Raw genomic sequence first — 20,621 nt, forward strand, 5'->3', positions numbered from 1 at the left:
CACCATTGACTCACAAACCCTCTTCTTCAGGAAGTCCCCATCGTCGTTGCCGTCCGGTATCGTTGTATCTAGTAGCGGGAATCCTCATGTTTGCTTGGCTTGTCCCTCTTATCTAGTACTAAGTGTTGTTCTTGCTCAGGTTTCTCTTCTCTCTCATTTAGTTTCTTGACTTTTAGTATAATCCGTGGTTTTTCCAATGCTTATATGTGTTTGAAAAAAAGTCGTAGAAATCATTTCGTCTAGTGAAATCTCAATAGGTTCATCATCTAATCCACAGCTAGATCGATGATGGATTGAAATGAAACCTAATGAGACCGCTTTAGTTGAAAAACTGAATTATTTGAAAAACCCATGGTAAATGGAGGCTTTAATGCGTGTAATGCCGTCGGTAGAACTGACACTGGCGATAAGGTTTAAATTAACAATTCTTGTTCATCATTCATTTTTTTTTTGTGTGGAAGTGTTCATCATTCTAAATAAACTTATATATAAGATTATTTCATCGTGAACCCATTACTCCATTCCATTGAAGAATGCATTCATGCCAATAAAACAATCTAAACCCCACTGTGCAAATCATTAGTTTCACAATCTCAAACTAGCTCCCCAATTTCATTATAACACCTCTTTCAGTCATGTGTTTTGCATACTCCATACTGCTTCCTCTTCTTTTTCATTTCATACTTCTGTGTTTCTATATTTAGAATTTGTATTCATTCACATTATTCTACTTCTCTTTTTCTCTCACCTTCAACACTTGATTTGATCTAACCTTGGATTAGGTTCTTTGTTTCGATGATCACAAGAAGTTTTGAAGGCAAATGCGATCCAAAATAAGTCAGAAAACTGATCGGAATAAAAGAATTGTTTTTTGTAAGAAAGAATGAATGAAGGAATGGAAGAAATCAAAGAAGAAACAAGAGAGATTTTGGAAATAAAAAATATGCAAATCCAAAGCCCTGTAAAGTTTTGGTTGGATTGATGAACCCGATAGATTCGATTTTGTTTCACAATGAACTATTGTGAGATAAATGTGGCATTGTCTGGTACCCTGCCACTGAATGTCTGCTAGTTTAAATGCGCTGCAAAAGATTTTAACTGGGAAGAAAATGGAGAATAATGGTTCATTCATATAAGGTAAGATTAATAAGAATAACAGACCTTGGGTATATTAATTCCCACATTAGAATGCTAGATTGAGAAACTTCTCCTTTGATTATTAGTTTTAGTACCATTTTTGCTCTATAATTAGATTTAACTCGGCTAGGGATTGAATGTTCCCTTGGCATAGGAAATTGTTAGTTGCATTAATACATGTGGGTTTCTACCGAAACCTATGGCATAAATTATATTTACATCTCATGTTTGTAAATAATTATGTCCACACTCCTTGGAATTTATTACTATTACAAAAGTCCCCTTGAGAGTAGAGACTGTAGTTTTTAATATGAAATAGATATGACCTTGTTAAGAACCCTAAGTTTTAATATAGGTGTAAAAAAAAAAAAAAAACATGCATAAACTAGTCACTTCTTATGGTGACTTGAGTTTTTTTAGGAAAATACTTTTTGTTTGTAAGGTAAAAGATATGATTATAATTAATTTAATACGATAAAAGATAAATTACATTTTCCTTTGTCCTGGGTTTTTAAATAAAGAATGATAATATTATAAAATTTGAAAATATAATACAAGCTTCTTCTTTTTTTGTTGGGGGATATGAATATAAAATTTTTATTGAAAATAAACCAAAGAATACACTCTTTCGAAAAGTATTGTTTGCTCCCATGAGAGTTGTTGATGGAGGAGGCATCATCCCACCAAGCACAAAACTGATTCCTAGTTTTCCAAATTACCACTGCAAAGATGCGATCAATCAATGTGTCATGATAATATGCAAATTTGACTTTAATAAATCAATCCAATTCTGAGTGTTGCCACTTTTGAACTCAACTAGATAAATTCACAAAGGACAGAATTCAGGAGAGCAAAATAAGGCATCGAAAATTCAATTCATATTCTAGTTGGCAAAGATGACATATTGAAATAGAATTAATATCAGTATGGTTGTCATATAATTCAAAACATAAAATACCGTAAATGTAATAGAATAAAATATATGGGTGTAAATATAATTGTTTACAAATATTGGTGTGATTTATTATTTTTTTTTACCAGAACAAACAAGCGACAAATATATTATATGAAAGAGTTTAGCTCACAGGACCTATACAATCGAGAAGAATCCACAATGAACAAAGGTGGTATACCCCACCAGGATCTATCGAGGGATAACTTGCAAGCACCCTTTGCAAGGAAATCAACAAAGCTATTACCAACTTTATGAATATAATTAAAAGAAACCCTAGTAAAGAAAGAACAACGCTTCAAAATATCTACAACTAAACTGAGACACATCTAATCTAAAGAAGATTGGAAACCATGGAGAGCACTAAATGACATTGAGGCGATTGGAGTGAATATGCAGATCAACGCTCCTAAAGTAGAGCCCGAAAGAATACACATCTCTAATGGTGTTTCAAGTTTGCTCCAAAGTGAGAGCACTATGTCCACATTTGCTTTGAGCCGCTACAAAGCCACCATTATAATCCCACATGATGCACCATCTATCGTATTTGTTTGAAGTACTATCCCAAGATCCATCAACAAAAATCTGAAAAAAAGCAAGTTATTCAATAATGTTATGACTAGGCCTTGGATAAGGTTCCCCATGAGTCCTTTGGAATTTCATAATATGTGATTGTATGTCTGCAAGCAACCCATGACCACCGATCAACAACGGACGGGGATAGAGGCGATCCAAAACCGCAAGAAAAACCCTCAAAGGTATGGAAAACCCAATTGCAAGGTATCCTTGTTGGCAAGGAGAGGATCAGATTAAGCCCATGAAATAACATCGATTTTGTTTGTTAATGAGTCCAGATCCTCTACCTTTTTCCTTGCAATACGGATTATGTGGATTGCTTTGATTGTGCAAGGGGTATACAAATATTTTGATGCAAAATGAATTTTCTTAAATTAAAATGTTTGGTTGCATCTTTCATGGTATATTTTTGCAGTTAAAAGAAAATATCTTTTCATTTTTCAAATAGGTATGTTATGAATCTTTTTTTTTTTTTTGTTGGGGGTGAATGTTATCTTTCTACAAAAGATAAAATTGAAACTTAATTAACCGACCTAAAAGCTAAAAGCCGAAAACTCTAAAAGAAAACCGAAATAAGCCCGGAGACGTGGCAAAAAAAAACCTAAATAACGAAAAGCCTCAGGAGTGGCTTTCAACTCTCGAGCCTGGTCGCTCGACTTCTCCTTCCTCTTTCTCGCTCGGATCACTCTCAGCGTCTTCCGTCCTTCTCTAGATTGCGCTCTGGTTCTCGCTTTCTCTCTCCCTGTGTGGATCAGGCTCTCAACCTCTGCAACCGAACATACTCTCAGGTTCCCCCTTCTCTCGATCTCTCTCGATCTCTCTCGATCTTCACAATTGCTGTTGAGTTATATTTATTCAGTCCTTTTCGCCTGCAACCTTCCCTATTTCTGCTTTGATATTTTGGAGGTGAGTCTATTTCATTAACCCAACAGTGGATTCTTCAATCCCAGTCAGGAATTTCCATTCAAGGTATTCAATCCCCATTATCCTCTTTCTCTGTTAATTTTCCCCTAGGGTGTTATTCTATTTTTTTTACATGTTGAATCTGAAAGTATTTTTGAGTCTACGTTAAGCCTCTGTTTTGTAGATGATTCTGTCAGTTTCGTTTTTTCCAGTGTCCTGTTTAATGCATTTCTTCTGTTTTTAGTGTGTGGCAAGTCACGACTTTCTTTCGTAGTCACTCTTTGAGTACTCTATGTTTGATTGTTAATAAAAAGAAAATTTACAACTTAACTCATCAATTTTATGCTCGTAATAAAGACCTCGATACTGCTCGCAATGTGTTCAACAGAATTCCTAGTAGAGGTGTATGGGTGTGGGATTCCACAATCAGAGCTTATGCTTAGTACCTACAAATTCGACCATGCGTTCTCTCTCTTCAGACATATGACTGCTGCCCAAGTGAAACCCGAGAGTTTCACATTTGCACGTATTCTACGTGCATGCTCAGAGGACTTGGATTCCATTTGGGGCTGAGAATGATTCATGGGCGATTGATATTGTCTGTTTTAGAATGACTCTGATATGCTCAGATAACGGGGACACACCAACTTGCTTTCTTTGTGGCCAAATTTTGGTTGTAAAAAAAAACTAAAAAACAAAAAAAAAAAAAAAAAAGAAAAGAAGAAGAAGAAGAAGAAAACCACCTAGATAGGCTTTCTTATCACTTAAACCACTGGGTTTATGTTTGTTTTATTGCTCGCAATTTCACATAGTCAAAGCCCATGAATGTGAGCATTAATAAAACCTAGCTTGTGGACTAGTTCGTTTCTACCTGAACCATTGTATTTACTTATTTGATGGATAGATCATTTTCTTCTGTGACCTTAAGTATTCAACAAGGACCTCTTTTTCTTTCCTTCACTACCTTATTCCTGTCTTTTCTTATTCAACTAATATGGCTGCCTCTTTTTTCATTTTCTTCTTTTCTGTTCTTGAGGAAGGGTCCTCTTTTTATCACTCTCCTGTAATCCATCCTCACTTTGCCCTTTCCTTAACTTCTGACTTGCCAGTCCGTTTTGTCATTTTTTGCTCCTCTGAGCACTAGTCAAATAATATATTATTTTCCTCCTTTTTTCATGTAGGATCATCCCCTGCATATGGGAAATCCTTTCTGTGGAAGTTATGTTGCATGTTTAGACTTGTTCATTCTGGCCACAATGTGAGTGACTTTTTTATTGTTGTTGTTGGTTGGTTTTGCTATTTCTATTCTTTTCAAAAAGAAAGTTGAAATCAGTAACTTATAATCTTTAATTTTTATGAGTATTTCTGATGTTTTATGGTTTCTGAAACAGTGTATTTATGTTCATTCAAATTGATGTTTTTAGTATGTCAAGACTTTTGGGTCTATAGATGTTATCTCCATGTTCCCTCCCTGTGAGAAACCCGTTATCCTCTGGGAAAGCTAACTTGAATGGCATATAAGCATAAGATAATAGCTTCCATACCAGTTCCTGCTTTTTGATTAAAATTTGTTTGATAGCATACTAATGTTCATAGATTCTAATCATATACTTGATTCTAGTTTAGTGGCATGCTGATCACTGAGCTTGAATTCTTTGAGATTGAAAACTCTACCATAAAAAAGCATTATTTATTTTTATGTGTTTTCTCCCAAGTTTCACTTACTCTTTTTTGTTGTCTTGTCTTGTATTGATAGTTTTGAAATGAAAACAAGGTCTGCAGCCAGAAAGAGTACACTTGTACCTACTGACGGCATTGATCAGGTTAACTTCACAAGCTCAAAAAAATGTTTGATGAATTATCTAATGGATGTCTGAAGCTATTGATTTTTAAAAATAGGTAAAAATCAGAAATAACACTGGAGTTTTTGTCTGCTGAATGCATCAGGAAGAAAAATAAGGGATTGTGAAACAGAGTTCTGAACATTCTGTTAAATCCATAAGTCCTTGTTTCATATCAAAACTGAAGTTGCTAGGCATAAATTTTCAATGGCGAAAGAAAAAATACTTTCTGTAAATGAAGCAGTCCACAAGCTGCAGCTTTTCCTCTTCGATGGTGTCTGCAGTGAGAGGCAACTCTGTGCTGCTGGGTCACTGATGTCTCAAAGTGACTACAATGATGTAGTGATTGAGCGGTCTATCTCTGAACTCTGTGGCTACCCCCTCTGCAACAACCATCTACCATTGGAACAGCCTATGAAGGGCCGGTATCGCATTTCTCTTAGGGAGCACAAGGTCTATGACCTACAAGAAACCTACATGTACTGTTCTTCCGGTTGCCTCATCAATAGCCGCGCATTTGCTGGGAGCTTGCAACCAGAGAGATGCTTGGTCACAAACCCTTTAAAGATTAATGAGGTTCTGGATTTGTTTGGTGATTCTAGTTCCGATGAATCAGTTCTTGGGAAGGAGGGGGATTTAGGGCTCTCTGATTTGAAGATTCAAGAGATAGAGGATACAAAGGCTGTTGGGGAGTTGTCAAAGGAGAGTTGGGTTGGTCCGTCAAATGCAATTGAAGGCTATGTCCCCAAGGATCGTAGCTTAAAAGTCAAGTCTTCTCGTCTTAAACAACATGATGAAGGTATCTGTAATTCAAAACAGTTTATTTTTCAATTAATTGTTAACTTATCTACTCCTCTATATGTTCTGTTGGTTACCACCTCCTCTTGTAGCTCCCTAGCCCCTAAAAAGAAGCTCTTCTTTTCCTGTATTGGTTTGTCACAGTTTTACTCTGGGTATATGATGGGACAAATTTGCATATCATATTGCAGGGTCTAAAACACAACATGATGAAGGTGTCTGTAATTCAAAACAATTCATTTCAGTTCATTATTAATTTATTCACTGCTATATGTTGTGTTGGTTCCCACCCCTAGTCGCTGCTCCAGCAGCCCCTAAAAAGAAAAACTATTCTTATCCTGCAAACTGTGTGTGTTGTTGGTTCTTTTCCTATCTTCTACCACATGTTAATTTCTGTCATGGGTTTCTTGCGGCTTACTCTGGCTATTTGATGGAATTAATTTGCATCTCATATTGCAGGGTCTAAAACTGGACCTCCCAAACCGAAGAAGGGTCCAAAAGTGGCAAATGAGATGGACTTTACCAGTGTTGTAACCATAGGGGATCCATTTAACAATCTTAAAAGCTCTTGTTCCCCTTTAGTTGATGATTCCGGAACTAAGTTTAGAGAATCAAAAGAAGGGGAGGCAAATAGTAAGGGTATGGGGGATGAATCTAACCCCTCGAAGACATCCCCTGATCCCTTCCAGATGTTGAATGGTTCTCTTCCTCAATTGGATGAACCAAAAGGGGAAGTCAGTGGTACAACCTTGTCAGCCATATCAGAAAACATTTCTTCCTCTTTGGGCCCTGGCCTAAGTGCTTGTGGCACTGCTCCTATAGAATCCAAAAGAGAAGTTGGCGTCGAAGAAATAACTCAATCCATTGGAAACAAGTTAAAATCGTCTTTAAAGTGTTCAGGTGGTAAGAAATCAGTTCGTAAAGTTTCCTGGGCCGATGAGGGAAATATCGGCAATGAGGAAAATAGAAATATATGTAGTGAGAAACAGATGGGGAAAGGGCTGAAGGATGATCATAGCTCATCCAAATTGGAATATGGAAGATGATGAAGTTTCTGCACGGTTTGCATCAGCAGAAGCCTGTGCAGCTGCACTGAGTCAGGCAGCAGAAGCTGTTGCTTCTTGTGAATCTGATGCCTCAAATGCTGGTAATTACTTTTTCTTCATTTTGTTAGTTTTCTGGTTTTAAAAGTTGTGTATTTTACTGAACTCCCCTGTTATCTCTTTCTCTCGAACACAACACAAAAGTAATGGAAGCTGGTATTAAAATTTTGTCCCATACACACGTTGCTGATAGTCAAGATTCTGAGGACAGTGTGCACGAAGAAGAGCTGATTAGGTCAGAACAGCCACCTGGGTTTGCGCATTTTGACTTACATGACAAAATGTATTATGACTCCTGGTACGACAAAGTGCCGGAGGGCTTCAGCCTGGATGTAAGTCTGTCACGCCTTGATGTCATTTTTAACTAAGGAATCAACAAGCTTATTTGCATTTGGCAGCTTAAATCTCTTTGCTGGAAATTGGGCTGTCTCCTAATGGCTTGATGCCTTCTTGGTGTCACCTTGATTTTCCCTCCTTCAATGCTTGAATTACCTGGAAATGAAGTATGAGAAATAAATATACGTGCAAAGAAGTGAAGGGTGATGTTTTTGTTCTTATGGTGTTTCCGTGTTTATGTTTGTCTCAATGACCAATGAAATAAATACCTCTCAAACTACCACATTTCTCCTGGAGGAAGTGTATGGTTGCCACCTTCGTTGTCCCTCACCCTCCCTCATGGTTGATTTGTCACTTTCTTTTGCTTTTGAACAACTATTGTGATTTTTTCTTTTAAATGACTGCTCTACCTTCACTTCACTTCTCCAGATATAGGACCACTCACTTCCCTCCACCTTGCTTACTTGGTAGGCTAGTAAATGCTGTCTCATGAAACACAATCTGTTGGATTACTTGAAGTGACAATGTTATGTTCTAATATAACTATATTTTTATGTTATAGTTATCATCATTTGCGACCATGTACATGGCACTATTTGGCTGGGTTACATCATCCTCTTTGGCATACATATATGGAAGGGATGTAAGTGCCTATGAAGAGTTTTCAATGGTTAATGGAAGGGAGTACCCTAGCAAGCAAGTCCTGAGTGATGGCCGGTCATCTGAGATCAAGCAAACTTTAGCTAGTTGTCTTGCTCTGGCGTTGCCAGGCCTAGCTATGGATTTGAGGCTGCCAACTCCCATATCTTCTTTGGAACAAGGCTTGGTATCCATTCTGAACTTTATTAATTATTAATCTGTATACTTATGTATGTTATAGTATTTTTTCAAGGTGTTTTTGAAGTATATGCGTGTGTTGCTTTCTTTGGCTTCTTCTGAACCTGGTTCATCCCATATAATTTCTTTTTGTTGGCTGGACACAAACTCTGGAATTAGGATATATATAAGCAAGAGTTCTACTAACTTTTTTCTGTGTCCTGGTCCAAACTAATATTGGAGTGGGAAATAACGTGTGGTGGTGTAAACTCATCCAAAGAAACATGTGGTGGTGTAGTTCCTACATAGGTCCCACCTGCACCAAGCTACCCTACATTTCTTTTTTTTTTATATATATATATATATATATGCCCTTACCTCTGGGGCCTTCACACCTTAATTTATTTTTCTCCCTGTTGTTTCTCTATTGTTTCCAATCTAAGTGGCTCTGAGTTATATAAAATTCAGAGGCCATGTGTCAGTTCTTGCAATTCACTATGGAGATAATTTTTATAGTAGAAATATTGAATTAAACCATCTCACACTTTCTAGGCAAAGGAACTCTGTTCTTTTCATTTCTTCTCTAATGACAAGAATATTCTTATGCAGGGACACTTGCTGGAGACTATGTCATTTCTGGATGCACTACCTCCTTTCAGAACAAAACAGTGGAATGTTATTATCCTACTGTTTCTTGATGCTCTTTCAGTGTCTAGATTGCCTGCACTTACTGGATACATGACTAGTAGGAAGATGCTGCTTCACAAGGTGAGGTTATCCATCGTTGGGATCTAATAAATGTTACTGATTATTTTTATCAATATCTAAAAGGTATTTTATTTGTTAAATTCCCATGAAAATGTCAGTGTCTCTGGGCAATAGCCGCAGGGGTTTCAGTCTCCTCCTGACCGATTCTTTTTATTTGTTTTTTCTGTGTCCTGAAAAAATGATCCCATTACTTTATCGAGGGGCTTCGAGAACCCTTGCCCTAATTTCCTTTAGGGTATAGAATGGAGATAGTGGGTCATGGCTTTGGAGGCCCTCCAATTTGATCAACATTATACTTACCTAAGAACAATGCAAATTAAACATTGATGTGTTGCATAAAAAACTGTGTTGAAGTATCCTTGGTTGGCATTGAGGTCGTGGTATGTTCATCTGGTTTGACTGGGGAGCATCTTTTTATTATTATTATTATTTTTTTGGGGGGGGGGGGGGGAGAGGAAGGAATGGTCTTATGGTTGAGATACCTGGATTCAATCTTCAGTTGGGAAGAAACATCATCTGCATCTGATGGATGTTATAAACTTTTTGTACATGTTGGCTTTGTTGCAAGGATCAATGCATAGCAATTAAAAGAGGTCATGAGTTTTCAACTCTCCTTGGCCTTCATATCTACACACAGAAAGAGTTCCATATTTCTGCCCCATCTCCATTCCTTCATGTCTCAATAGTTGATATGGCTGGATTTCTCTTTGTGACTGAGGCATGCCCTCTTGATTGTTATGGGTCTCTGTTGCTTGTTTTTTTTCTCCCACTATTTGGGTATTATTGCTTTTTTGAGATATTGTGTACACTTATAAATGTAATCTTCTTGCTTGTTTGACATCTCGTGGTGATGGGGAAGGAACGAACAACTGAACCGCAAGTTGACAATTATAGAGGAAACAAATCAATTCTTCCCTTTCTTGAGTTAACCTGTTAGGAAACAAACAAATAGAGATTCTTGCAGGCAATTTATCGAACAGTATGTGGGCAATATCTTTTGCTCACATCTTGGTTGCAAATTATATCACAAACTATTTCCACAAATACATTTATAAGCATTTCCACAAAATTACAAACACAGAACACAAATGAATTTTAACTTGGAAAACCTCTCCGATGTGAAGAGGAAAAACCACGGGACCGTAGTCCACAAAAAAACCCACTAATCATCAAAATAGGGAATACATGGATTTTCTCTAGTTAAAACTGGAGGAAAGCATCAACATTCATCAAGAACAACAGTTCTTGGCATACACCATCGTATGAACTCTAATAATGAATGAAATTAAGAAGTTTCAGATCTTACAAAAAATAGAGGCAAAAATGCGTACAAATTGCACTGATTTTTCAAGCTCATATTCACAATCCCATGGTAGGATTTGAAGAACTAGAAGTCACCAACCTCCACTCCAAATTTCAGGTCAATCGGACACCAGATGACCATCTGATGAAGAGTTTGATTGAAACTGAATAAGGCACACTAAAAAACGGGATTGGAGCTCTTTTCTCTCTATTTTGGGAATTTTTTTCCTTCTCTATTTCTTCGTTAACAAAACAAGCATTTAGTTTCACTTTTAACTTCTAATAAATAAAAAAATTAAAATGCCTTTCCATAAAGCATATGGGCTAACTCAAGTAAATGGGCCATCCTCCACATGGAGAGAAACCCAACCCAACAAATCTCCCCCTCCCAACTATGTCGAGGGACCCGCCAGCCTGGCGATCGAACTACAAACTTGAAGCTTCTCCCTTGGTAGAGCCTTCGTTGTGATGTCAAAACTATTCTGATCAATATGGATTTTCACAATTTTTAACAACTTGGAAATCAACACATCTTTGATTCAATGGTATCTAACATCAATACGGTTTGATCTAGCATGAAAAGTTGAATTCTTACCAAGGTGTATGGCACTCTGACTATCACAATATAGTATATACTGATCTTGCTTGAAAGCAAGCTCCTCCAAAAATTTCTTCATCTAGCAACTCTTTACAAGCTTCTATTGCTGCAATAAACTATGTCTCAATAATAGAAAGTAATCAAATAACCTGAGGTAGATTTCCTAGAATCAACATCCTTTGCCATATCTGCATTTGTGTAGCCAATTAAAAGAGGTTTTTCATTTCCAAACCCAAGCTTTAAATCTGAAGTATCACGAAAATATCTCATAATCAACTTAACAACATTCTAATGCTCGCTCTCTTCTTAGACTTGAGAGAGAAATACACCAACAACATGAGCTATATCTGACCTCCTGCAAACCATGGCACACATCAAACTCCCTACCGTAGAGGCATATGGAACTCTCTCCATGTCTTCCTTTTCTTCAACTGTAGAAGGACTTTGTTTGGTACTCAATTTAGTAGCAAGAGTAGAACTAGCCACTTTAGCCTTGTCTATCTTGAATTTCTGAAGGACCTTTTCAATGTACTTCTCCTGAGATAACCACAACTTTTTTGCATCTCTATCTCGAATGATTCTTATACCAAGAATTTGCTTTGCTGGCCCCAAGTCTTTCATAGCAAAAGACTTGCTTAACTCCTTCAAATTAGTAATTCTAGATTCCTGCCAACAATCAATATATCATCCACATTGAGCAAAAGAATTATAAAATCATCATCAAAAATTTTTGGAACAAAAACTCAATGATCAGAAGATGTTTTCTTGTAGCCTTGCTCCCCGCTAACTAACTCAAACTTCTTATACCATTGCCTTGGTGCCTGTGACTTTTCCTCAACTTATATACATAATCCTCTTTTCCTTTCATCTGAACCGAAACACCAATCACAGGAGGGGGCCGCACTGTCAACCCGCAGCGGCGCAACCGAGGGCCCCCCCGGAAATTCTCATCAAAACCAATACCCTTCCTTTGACTGAAACCTTTAACAACCAATCTAGCTTTGTATCGTGGATGTAAAGAGTGTTCCTTCTGTTTTACTTTATACATCCACTAGTTCTTCAAAGCCCTTTTTCCCTTAGGCTGCGTTTGTTTGCTGGAATAAATGTGGGGTGGGAAAATTCTTGAAAAGAGTGTAGATTTCTTACTTTTCCCTTAAATCCCAAAATGGTAGATTGTTTGATTGCTTGGGGTGGGAAAGTGAAAGACAAGTTTCCTTGATTCAAGGAAACTTGTCTGCTGATGTGGCAGCCCAACTTTCCCACCCCATGCCATTTTAAAACCCCACATATTTGGTGGGACTTTGTGGAAAAAATGGGAAAAGTAAAAAGTGGGACCCACCACTATTACTTTTCCACAAAACCCTTTCCTTTCCTATTCTTCTCCCTCACCCCACTACACATGGGGACCCACATGTTAGTGGGGCGACCTTGTCAAACAAACGCAGCCTTTTGTGGAAAATTGATAGTGGTGGGTCCCACTTTTTACTTTTCCAAAATTTTCCACAAAATCCCACCAAATTTGTGGGGTTTTAAAAAGCCTAGGGGTGGGAAAGTTGGACTGCCACCTCACCAGACAAGTTTCTTTGATTCAAGGAAGCTTGTCTGTCACTTTCCCACCCCAAGCAACCAAACAATCTACAATTTTGGGATTTAAGGGAAAAGTAAGAAATCTACACTTTTTCAAGAATTTTCCCACCCCACCTTTATTCTAGCAAACAAACGCAGCCTTAGGCAACTTTACTAATTTAAAAGTGTGATTCTCATGCAAGGATTTCATCTCATCTTGTATGGCTTCAATCCACTTATTCTTATGTACATCTTCCATTGCTTCTTCAAAGCACACTGGTTCTCCCCCATTTGTTAGTAGCACATACTCATCACCAAAATATCATGAGGAAGGCTGTCAGTCTCTAGTAGACCTCCCAAGTGGAATAGGTGATGTAGCTTCTGGTATTGGTGATTCCTTTTGAAAACTATCATCTGTCTTAATTTCTATGGGAGAATCTGCATCATTTGGACCTTGTTGTTCATCTTAAACTTCGTCTCCAACATGTTCTGGCACCACTATTGGAGGAATTGGATGCAAGTCAATCAAATCACCACTATGCTTAGGCACAATCTTTTCCATCTTGTGAATGTCCTTTATGGTCTCATCCTCTATAAAGACATCCCTGTTTCTAACAATTTTCTTATAAATTGGATCATATAACTTATAGCCAAATTCATCTTGACCATAACCGAAAAATATACGTTGTCGTGTCTTGGCATCAAGTCTAGACCTCTCATATTTGGGATCATGGACATATGCTTTGCATCCAAAAACACACAAATGATCATAAGAAGCATCCTTATCTGTTCATACTCTGTTTGGCACATCAAACTGTAATGAAACAAATGGTGTCAGATTCAAAACATGCACAACTGTACTCAAAGCCTCACCCCAAAAGGATCTTGGCAACCCTGCATATGAAACCAAACATTTGACTCTCTTCACCAATATCCTGTTCATTCTTTCAGCCAAACCATTCAACTAAGGAGTTTTCGGAGATGTCTTTTGATGCCGAATTCCTTGTTCTCTACAATAAACATCAAACGGTCCTCTATACTCCCCCTCATTATTTGTGTGAATGTGCTTCAGCTTCTTTCTAGTTTCTCTCTCAACTAAAGCTTGAAATTGCTTGAATACAACAAGCACTTGATCCTTTGTCTTCAAGTTGAAGACCCACAACTTCCTTGAATGATCATCAATGAATGTCACAAAATAAAGAGAGCCTCCAAGGGTTCTTGTTTTCATAGGACCACACACATCTGAATGTACTAAATTAAGTCCATCTTTCTTTCTTAAAGGAGTGGAATTTTTAAGGAAACTCTATTTTGTTTACCTGCCAAGCAATAAGCACACTTCTTTAAATGTGTACTTTTCATTTCGGATAAGAGATTCTTCTTGGATAACATCATCATTCCCTTCTCACTCACGTGACCAAGCCTCTTGTGCGACAACTCAATTGTACCTTCATTCTCCATTGCATTTATAATGCCCTTGGAGAGATTTGTTTGCGTCAAATACAATGATGAAATCATCTTACCTCTTGCCATAACTATAGCACCCTTGGTGAGCTTCCACTAGCCATTTCTAAAGGTACTACAATACCCTTCATCATTTAGCTTGCCTGCAGAAATTAAATTCAAAAGGATGTTAGGCATATGTTTCACATATTTGAGAATCAACCTTGTCCCAATATTGGTTTCCAAATAAACATCTCAAATGTCAATAAGCTTGACCAAACCATCATTTTCCATCTTTACAACCCCATAGTCACTTGGTATGTAAGATGTAAAAAAATTCTTTCGAGATGTAGCATGTATTGAAGCACCACTGTTAATCACCCCATTAGTCTCCTGACACACAAAATTCACAACATCATTCTCAAAGATAATGAGAAAATCATCGGAAGTGGTAGCAACTCTATCATCATTTATGTCATCATCTTCTTCTCTGTCTTTTTCCTTTTTATTTTCTCTCTTCAGCTTCTGGCAATACATTTTTGTGTGACCTTTCAAACCACAATGGTAACACTCAACATTGGCAAACTCTTAGACTTACTCATGCTTGGCCTCTACTTTTATTCCTCCCCTTTTTCTCGACAACTTAAGCATCTGATTGTGAAGAGGTACCTTGTAATGTTCTTCTCATCTCATCTCTTCATTCAAAATACTACTTTTGGCCAAATCCATTAAGATTACACTATTTGAAGCTGAGTTAGATAATGAAGTTCTAAATGTTTCCTAAGAGAGTGGTAAAGAACCAAAAAGCCATAAAACTTGAATCCTCAACAAGTGATCTGTCATTGGAGTTCCAATTGATTAATAATTTGATTAAGCCTTAATCTGCTTGAAAAAAATTCAATTTATTATTCTATGTGGAGTTCCCTTATACAAATGCTCAAAGCCTTGATCCGTTTGATAAAAAATAGTGTGGATGTGTTTCTCCACTAATATGGTTAAACATTATCAGTCACCCATTGTCTTGTGTAGCCATATATATGTCTGGAAAATAGTCCATTCTTCATCTGTTCTATTTTTAGGCTTCTCACTAGCAAATACAAGCAAATAAAAATTCCTTACATAAAGAAGGTCTTCCATCTTCCCTTTTCAAATATAATAATCAGAACCATTTAAAGTCACCATTCTACTTGTGTCTGTCTCTGTTGTTTAAGTTAAGCAAACACTGACAAACAACCTAACTCTACCAGTGTTTGCTGGCGGTCCCAAGCTCGGGTAAAGGAGGAGGGTTGGTGCGTCAGGTCAACAATTGGCATCAGAAAAAAAATCTAGCCAAACCCTTTTTATGGATTTGACCTTATATGAAACATGTTATGCTAGGGTGTCCCCCGACAAAAGAAGGGATGCGCTACACTATGGCCCAGGTGTAGTGATAAGTGGGCAAGGGTTAGTTAGGGTGTCCCTTGTAAGCGACACATCGCACAAGCCCAGATTTGGTGATAGTAGGCAATGGTTCCCGTGCTGTGGATGAGCGGGTAAAGAAGCTAGTATAGAAACATAGGATTAGATTAGCATCTTAAAACATAGGATCTTTAACAGGTAAAAGCTTACAATTGATAGATGTTATGAGGAAAATAAGGATTAATATAGCTTGCAATCAAGAGATTAGATGGAAGGGTAAAAAAGCTAAAGAGTTGGATGACTTTAAACTTCAGTATGCTGGGGATAAAACTAATAAAAATGGAGTAGGCATAATAGTGGATAAAATGTGTTAAGAATGATCTGGTGGATGTTAAAAGAGTAGGTGATAAGAATATTGCTATCGAGCTTGTTATGGAGAAATAGATTGTAGATAAAATTTGTGCGTATGCACCTCAAGTAGGATTGGATGAGGTTTGAAGTTAAAATTTTGGGAAAATATGGATGGATTAATGCAAGGGATTTGTCAAAGAGAAAAGATTATCATAAGGGGTGATCTAAATGGACATATTGGAAAAGATCATAGAGGCTATGAGATTGTTCATAGAAGTTATGGTTTTGGAGAGAGGAGTTAGGAAGAGATCTCAATTTTAGATTTTGTTGTTGCTTTGGTCTATCTATTGTAAATACTTACTTCAAAAAGAGAGGAACATTTTACTTTCAAAAGTGGATATTATAGAAGCCAAATAGATTTCTTTTTAATTAGAAGGACTAATAGATTGTTGTGCAATGATTGCAAGGTGATACCACAACATAAACTTGTGGTCTTGGATATATGCATAATCTCAAAAACTCATAAAAGGTGCAAGGTTAACTATCCTAGGATAAGATGATGGAACATTAAAAGAAAGCACTTGAAATCCTTCGCTAATAAAATAGTCAAACAAGAAAAGTGGGGTTTTGAGGGGGACACAAATGCGATGTGGAATGAGATGGCTACGTGTATAAAAAAGGTGGCTAAAAATGTCTTAAGTGAATCAAAAGGAAAGTTACATTCTTATAGAGAGACTTGGTGGTGGGATAGTGAGGTTGAAGCTGTCAATAAGAATAAGAAAGCTAATTTTAAGACATGACAAAAAGGACTAAGGATGTTGAGGATCTTCAAAGGTATAGGTTGGTTAGAAATGAAGCTAAGAAAATTGTGGGAAAACAATGGAGAAAAAGTATGATGAGTTATATAATAAGTTGAGTATTGAGGAAGAGGAAAATCTATCTATAATATAGCTAAAATAAGGGATAGGAAGAGTAGAGATCTTGACCATGTTAGATGTATTAAGAGTGGAGATGGTAAAGTACTAGTTAAGGAGGATGAAACTAGGCAAAACACAAGGCCTTGATGAAATCCCAATAGAAGTATGGAAGAGCTTAGGAACCCTGGGCTGACTTGGTTGACTAAGTTATTTTATAAGATTATGAGCCCAGGGAAAATGCCAAATGAATGGAGGAGAAGCATTGTGGTTCCAATTTACAAAAATAAATGAGATATTCAAAGTTGTAATAACTATAGAGGCATTAAACTGATGAGCCATTCTATGAAGTATGAGATTATAGGAGAGTAATTGAAACCCGCTTGAGACTCTTAACCCCAATTACGGAGAACCAATTTGGGTTTATGTTAGGAAGATCTACAATAGAGACTATTTACCTAATTAGGAGACTTATGGAAAGTTATAGAGAGTGTAGGAAAGACCTTCATATGGTATTCATTGACCTAGAAAAAGCTAATGCTAGAGTTCCTTGAACGTTAATTTGGCAAATACTAGAGAAAAGAATATGTATGATAGTTCAGTGACAAGTGTAAGAACAGTTGGAGGGGGGGGGAGACAGTAATGAATTCCCAATTACAATTGAGCTATATAAGTGATCAACTTTAAGCCCATATTTGTTTGCACTTATAATAGATGAATTAATCAAAGACATTTAAGATGAGGTTCCATGGTGTATGCTATGTGTTGATAAATGAGACTCAAGTATGGATTACTACCAAGTTAGAATCATGGAGAACAACTTTGGAATCAAGAGGTTTTAAACTAAGTAGAACGAAAACAAAATATCTAGTTTGTAACTTTAGTCATGATCAGGCAGAAAATTAGGTGATGAAACTTGACGATAAAGAGATTCCTCAGAGTAATTGTTTTAAGTATCTTGGTTCAATCATAAATAAATGAGGTGATATAGAGGATGATGTTTCCCAAAGAATCAAAATAGGATGGATAAAGTGGAGAGGTGCGTTCGGGGTTTTGTGTGATTGATGTATATATTAAAGCTTAAAGGAAAATTTTATAAGATTGTCGTTCGACCAGCTATGATGTACGGTGTAGAGTGTTGGGCTATTAGAAAAAATCATGTAGATAAACTCATTGTAGCAGAAATGAGAATGCTAAGATGAATGAGTGGCAAAACTAGGAAGGATAAGATAAAGAATGATCATATTATAGTTGGTCTGGGAGTTGCTCTCATAAGTGATATGCTACGAGAAAGTCTTTTGAGGTGACATGACTATGTTCAATGGAAGCCTATAAATGCCCTATATAAAGAAGTGATATAACCTAAATTGAAGGAACTAGGAGAGGTAGGGGTAGACCTAAAATAACCTTAACAGAAGTGGTGAGAAAGGATATGTATAGCTGAGGCCTTGTATCTAACATGGCCTCAAATAAAACTGATTGGAGGGAAGAATCCATGTAGTCAACCCCATTTAGTTGAGAAAAGGCTTATTCTTGTTGTTGTTGTGATCTAACAACCAACCTGGAAGCTCTTATACCACTATGATGGGGGAAGGAACGGACAACTCAACTAAAATGGAGAATGGCCCATTACTTGAGTTAGCCCATATGCTTTATGGAACGGCATTTTAGTGTGTCTTTTTTTAAGAAGTTAAAAGAGGGACTAATTGCATGTTTGTTGAAGGAAGAAATCAAAAAATAGAGAGGAAAGAGCTCCAACTTAAAAGTGAGACTAAATGCTTGTTTTGTTAAGGAATAAATTGAGATGGAAAAAAATCCCGATATAGAAAGGAAAGAGCTCCAATCCCCTTTTTGAGTGTGCCCTGTCCAATTTTGATCGAAGTCTTCATCCGACGTCATCTGATGTCCGATTGAGAAGAAATTTGGACTAGAGAATCAGAGCGACTTGTATGCCTTTGTGCCTCTATTTTTTGAGATCTATCTGAAACATCTTAGTTTCATTCATTATTGGAGTTCATACAATGGTGTATGCCAAGAACTGTTGTTCTTGATGATTTTTGATGTTTTCCTCTATTTTTTCTATTTTTAACTAGAGGAGACCCTTGTATTCCCAACTTGGGTGATTGTGGATTTTTTTTTTTGTGAACTATGATCCCATGGTTCTTCCTCTTCACTTCGGAGAGGTTTTCAACGCTAAAATTCCTTTGTGTTATAAGTTTGTGATTTTGTGGAAATGCTTATAGATGTGTTTGTGGTATAATTTGCAACCAAGTTATGAACAAAAGATATCGCCCCTATAATATTCGATGAATTGCCTGCAAGAATCTCTATTTGTTTGTTTCCTAACAGGTTCACTCAAGAAGGGGAAGAATAGATTTGTTTATGTTGTTATTGTCAACATTGTGATTGAGTTGTTTGTTCCTTCCCTATCACTTAGTTTTCTTGGAGCGGTGCTAATAATCTTATTGAATTTGCATGGTGTGGAGACTAGTTTAGAGTTTCATAGAACTATCATGGATGGGTAAGAGTTTTAGATCCTGCCATGATTTAGTAAAATGCATAAAGGTTCAGAGGAAGGGGATGGCAAGAGAGAAGCTGCTGCTGCTACATGTTTCTCAGATACAGCAAAGGGAATGAGACTTAGAAGAATTTAGGTTACCTTGTTAAGCTTCTTCCCTTCCTTTTTCAGGTTGCAGCCTCTCCCAATTATAAGGCCTCACACAGTTTGGGAGATATGGCTCATGGCTGTAGTGTTTTTAAACTTAAATGTGGGGTAATAGTGTAAATGGATAAATAAAAACTATTTGAGACCAATGGTGATAGTAATAGGGAATCTGATTAATAAATTGATTTGTTCAGGGTGGCTTTGAAAAATTTCCTTAATTATATTCCACATACTTAGGATGGTAATGCATGGAATAATAAAAGGACAAGGTGGTGGAAGATTGAAGATGAAAAATAGAAAGGTATAGGAGTTTGTAAAGAAAGAGTGGTAAAAAAATGCTAAAATTTACTTCCATTGGGAAGGCGTTAAATGTAGAATATTTTCAGTGGTTTGTTTAAATTTTTGTTTACTTCTGACTCTAGAAATGATCTATATTTGCATGGTGTTTTCTTCCAAAATTTTGGAGTTCAGTGGAAGATTTCGAATCTTACACAAACATTAATCCACGCAATATTGATTTGCGAGTTGAGTGTACCAGCTCTGATATACTCTTTCTCAGGCTGGTATTCATCGCCGCAATCTCTCACCCAAAAAATGAAAAAGAAAAGAGGAAAACTACTGTTGCCTTCTGCTCTCGCGGAATAATTGTTCTGCCCATTATGTTCTCAATTCTCATTTTCCTGTCGTTCTCTCTGAAGCAGGTGCTAGATGGTGGAGGAATTAGTGTTGAAGAGTATGAGACCATGAAAGATCTCTTTATTCCTCTTGGTCGGTTACCTGAGTTCTCTACTCAAAGCGGTGCTTAATCGAAGACATATTGGTATCGTCCATTAGTCCCCTAGTGTTCAGTTAATCCTTCACACTGAAGAGTATGGGAGAAGAAGACTCCTCTCACCTTGCTGGGTTCATGTGAGTTTTACCATGTTGATGCGGACCATCTATATGTACATGGTACTCTTTTCTTGAAAAAATGTCCAGTATGAATTACTTTCAGTGACTCTCGGAAAGAAGTAAATTTGTATACGCGGTTGTAACACGGAGAAGAAATCAAAGGTTGTCAGGTCTTCCAAAAGTTTGTTTTGGATGGTCTTTTTATGAACTGTTCTATTATATTTTCGATTATACCCTCTGACTAGCCAATTGGAAAATCTAACAGT

At 37.0% G+C, this 20,621-nt stretch overlaps 1 protein-coding gene across 1 annotated transcript; it reads left to right on the top strand.

The window, feature by feature from the left end:
• The first annotated feature begins 3,306 nt into the window (after positions 1–3,306).
• On the top strand, positions 3,307–20,543 carry LOC149025473 (RNA polymerase II subunit B1 CTD phosphatase RPAP2-like protein). Its single transcript, XM_089145692.1, is given in 9 exon segments — positions 3,307–3,453; positions 5,325–5,391; positions 5,516–6,208; positions 6,667–7,238; positions 7,240–7,354; positions 7,455–7,642; positions 8,209–8,472; positions 9,072–9,230; positions 20,166–20,543. Coding segments are annotated over 7 exon segments (1,995 nt in total). The 5' UTR covers positions 3,307–3,453; positions 5,325–5,391; positions 5,516–5,616; the 3' UTR covers positions 20,271–20,543.
• Positions 20,544–20,621: the final 78 nt, after the last annotated feature.

This window comes from Hakea prostrata, chromosome 2, assembly GCF_041222555.1.
Source record: "Hakea prostrata isolate BN-2017 chromosome 2, UWA_Hpros_2, whole genome shotgun sequence".
NCBI lineage: Eukaryota > Viridiplantae > Streptophyta > Magnoliopsida > Proteales > Proteaceae > Hakea > Hakea prostrata.